This window comes from Petaurus breviceps, unplaced genomic scaffold (genome assembly GCF_028583685.1).
Source record: "Petaurus breviceps papuanus isolate PSGF00001 unplaced genomic scaffold, PetGlider_PUasm1.0 90845, whole genome shotgun sequence".
NCBI classification, from domain to species: Eukaryota; Metazoa; Chordata; class Mammalia; order Diprotodontia; family Petauridae; genus Petaurus; species Petaurus breviceps.
The window spans coordinates 3,473,095-3,475,877 of NW_027187359.1; the positions used below are offsets into that span (position 1 = coordinate 3,473,095).

The 2,783-nt window shown below is 42.7% G+C and overlaps 1 protein-coding gene across 1 annotated transcript in view; it reads left to right on the forward strand.

Annotated features, from left to right (window-relative positions):
- The first annotated feature begins 226 nt into the window (after positions 1–226).
- The window catches only part of CCDC25 (coiled-coil domain containing 25), a 41,989-nt gene continuing 39,432 nt past the window's right edge, over positions 227–2,783 (forward strand). Inside the window, 1 exon segment of the mRNA XM_069071932.1 lies at positions 227–411. Within this exon segment, the coding sequence (XP_068928033.1) occupies positions 387–411 (25 nt within the window). The 5' untranslated portion in view covers positions 227–386.

Sequence of the window (2,783 nt, forward strand, 5' to 3'; positions counted from 1 at the left end):
ACGAACTGGAACCACCTTAACGTAGAAATTGGATTTTAGAGATCTTTGCAGGGTTCAAGCTTCCTCTACAAACCCGTACATTTAAGTCGTCATAGCGCCCTCTCTCTCTACCCAAGCCAAAAAATCCGAGGTACCAAAGTCACGTGGAGATCCTACGGGAGCACCGCTAACGTGCCAGTTACTAAGATGGCAGGGTCGACGTTGTGACGTTACGCGGTGACATTAACAGGAAGTGCCTGGTCGGAGGGGCGGGGCCAGGAGAAAGTTCCGGCGGAGATACAGTTTGACTGACGGACGGATTTGGTTCTGGTTCCCAGCCGCCGCTCTGAGCCCATACCTGGGAGCCGAGGGTGGCCTGAGGAGGAGCCGCCGCCGGTGCCGGCACCATGGTGTTCTACTTCACCAGCCACGGTGAGTGAGGGTGGGAATGGAGAGCCGGCGGCGCCCTGGGACTCGGGGTTCCCTCTCCCTTCCTTCCTCCGCTCCAAGTGCTCCTGGTCTCGTGGCGGGAGTTCGGCCCTCTAGGGCCAGCCCCACGCAGGCCTCGCTCTCTCGGGTCGCTGTCCGGTAGACGCGGAGGCCGAGCCCCCGAGCTCGTTCTAGTTGCAGCCCTGAGGCGTCACTCACTTTTTCTCTGGGCCTCAGTTTCCCCTTTTGGTAAAAACCAACCCATTCGTTGCCCCTCAGGTCCCAGTACCTGTTGCTCACTCTCTTACTCCCTTCTCCCCTTCAAGGTTGTGCACCCGCGGGGGGGCTTTGTCTGCTCCCCACTTTCCTCAGAGTTGGCTCACCTCCTGGTGAAGGCATATTTCTTCTTCGTCCTGGGAACCTGCTGAGAGCCACCTTCTGACAGCTTTGGGTTAGCGAAAGTGTGCCTTAATCAAAGGTCCTCTATACCATAGGAGAACCATTCAACAAACATTAAATACTTATACAGGGACTTAAGTGAAATAGTTGGAGTGCAAGAAGAGATGGCTTGAACTTGGTGCATTATATAGCACAAGACACACCACGTGGGATGCTGCACCTTTTGGGGATCATTGAATTAATTGTACCCAGAAAACACCCAGGAACGTTCTGGCTAAATCTGACGGAAAAACAGAAATGAAGATTTAGAGCGTTGGTGTCAAACTTAAATAGAAACGGGGGACTACTAAACAGTATGGAAGGGTCCTAGCGTTGAAGCACACTTTTTTCACTTTATTGTTCATGTTTCATTAATTCATTTATTTATTTGCATCATGGCTAATACGGAAATATCTTTTGCATGACTTCACATGTATAACTGATATGTCTCTTGGCTTCTCCATAGGTGGAGAAGAAACTGGAGGAAGGAAGATAATTTGAAACTCAAAATTAAAAAAAAATTAATGTGGAAAAAAAATTTTAAAATGTAATTGGGAATATTAACAAAATAAATGAAAATATGATTTAAAAAAGGATCCCAGCAGGCTGAATGTTGACTTAGAAAACTCCATATTGCCATTCATTATCCGTGTTCTATTGTATTTTTATTTATTTTGTTAAATATTTCTCAGTCATGTTTTAATGTGGTTTGGCCCCACTCCCAAGTGGGGAGTGGAGTTTTTTGGGGGGATTTCATTGTGACTTAGAGCACTCTGTAGGATAGTAAGAGTCCTGTTGCTTATAATCTCTGTCACTTTTATTGCCCTGATCAAGTCACCTTATTTTTATGGCCTCATTTTTCTTATCAGCAGAATGAATTGGACTTAGATTACCTGTGAGTTTCCTTCCAATTCTAAATATATGATTAGAGGGTCTTCTAAGGATTTTTCTGAGTCTAAATTTGTGATTAGATATGCTTCTAAGGACCTTTTTCAGCTCTAAATATATAAACCAATGATCCTGTGAAGTGGAAATTTGGTCACTGTGTAAGGTCAATATTCTAGATCTTGGAAATTGTCCTCTGTGTGTATATTTAAAAAAGAAAAAAATCTGTGGCATTATGCCTTATTGATGAACAAGAGAGAAGAGAATGCTGTTCTTAAATCCTTCCTGATGCTTTCTCTATTTCTGATTCTTTGCTAGAGGTGAGATTTTAAAGATTATTAAATTTCATCTTATGCCAGCTGAGTGGTGGTAGGATTGATTTATGTTGCTTACTGGGTTGGTATGTTCTTTTGAAATGGACTTTTAGATAGAGTAATTACTTTTGAGCTTTGAGGTTGCCTTGTTTTCTCAGTACCCTCTAATTACATTTATTCCTGTGTTTGCTTTGGAGTGGGGCCTGGTTTTAATGGAAGAGTGATGCATCTTAGAACTGGAAGGGATTTTAGATATCTGGTCCAGTACATTTATTTTATGCATGAGACTGAGACCCAGAGAAGGTAAGTGACATTGTCAGGGACATGTGAATTTCATAGTGGCAGTGGATCATACACTTATAGGTTGAAGAGCTTTGAAGGGCTCTTTAAGGGTAATCTAGTCCAATCCCCACGTTTTAGAGATGAGAAAATTGAGGCCCAGAGAAGTAAAAAATTTTTTTCTAAGGTCACACAGGAAATTTAACCTCTATTTCCTTGACCTTCCAGTCTAGTTTGTCTTCCACTATACTATACTGATTTACATAATTTAACATTTTTGTGTGAATTAATATGATCATCATCCCATTTTTGCTGTTTTCTTTATAGCTCTTTTTAATACACCCTTGTCACCGTTTGCTGACATCAGCACATCAGCATGCCTCTCTGGGAGAGAACTTTTTGATACCTCTTAATGCTAGTTCCTTCCTTCTCTTTGTTATTTTCTACATTTTATCCAGT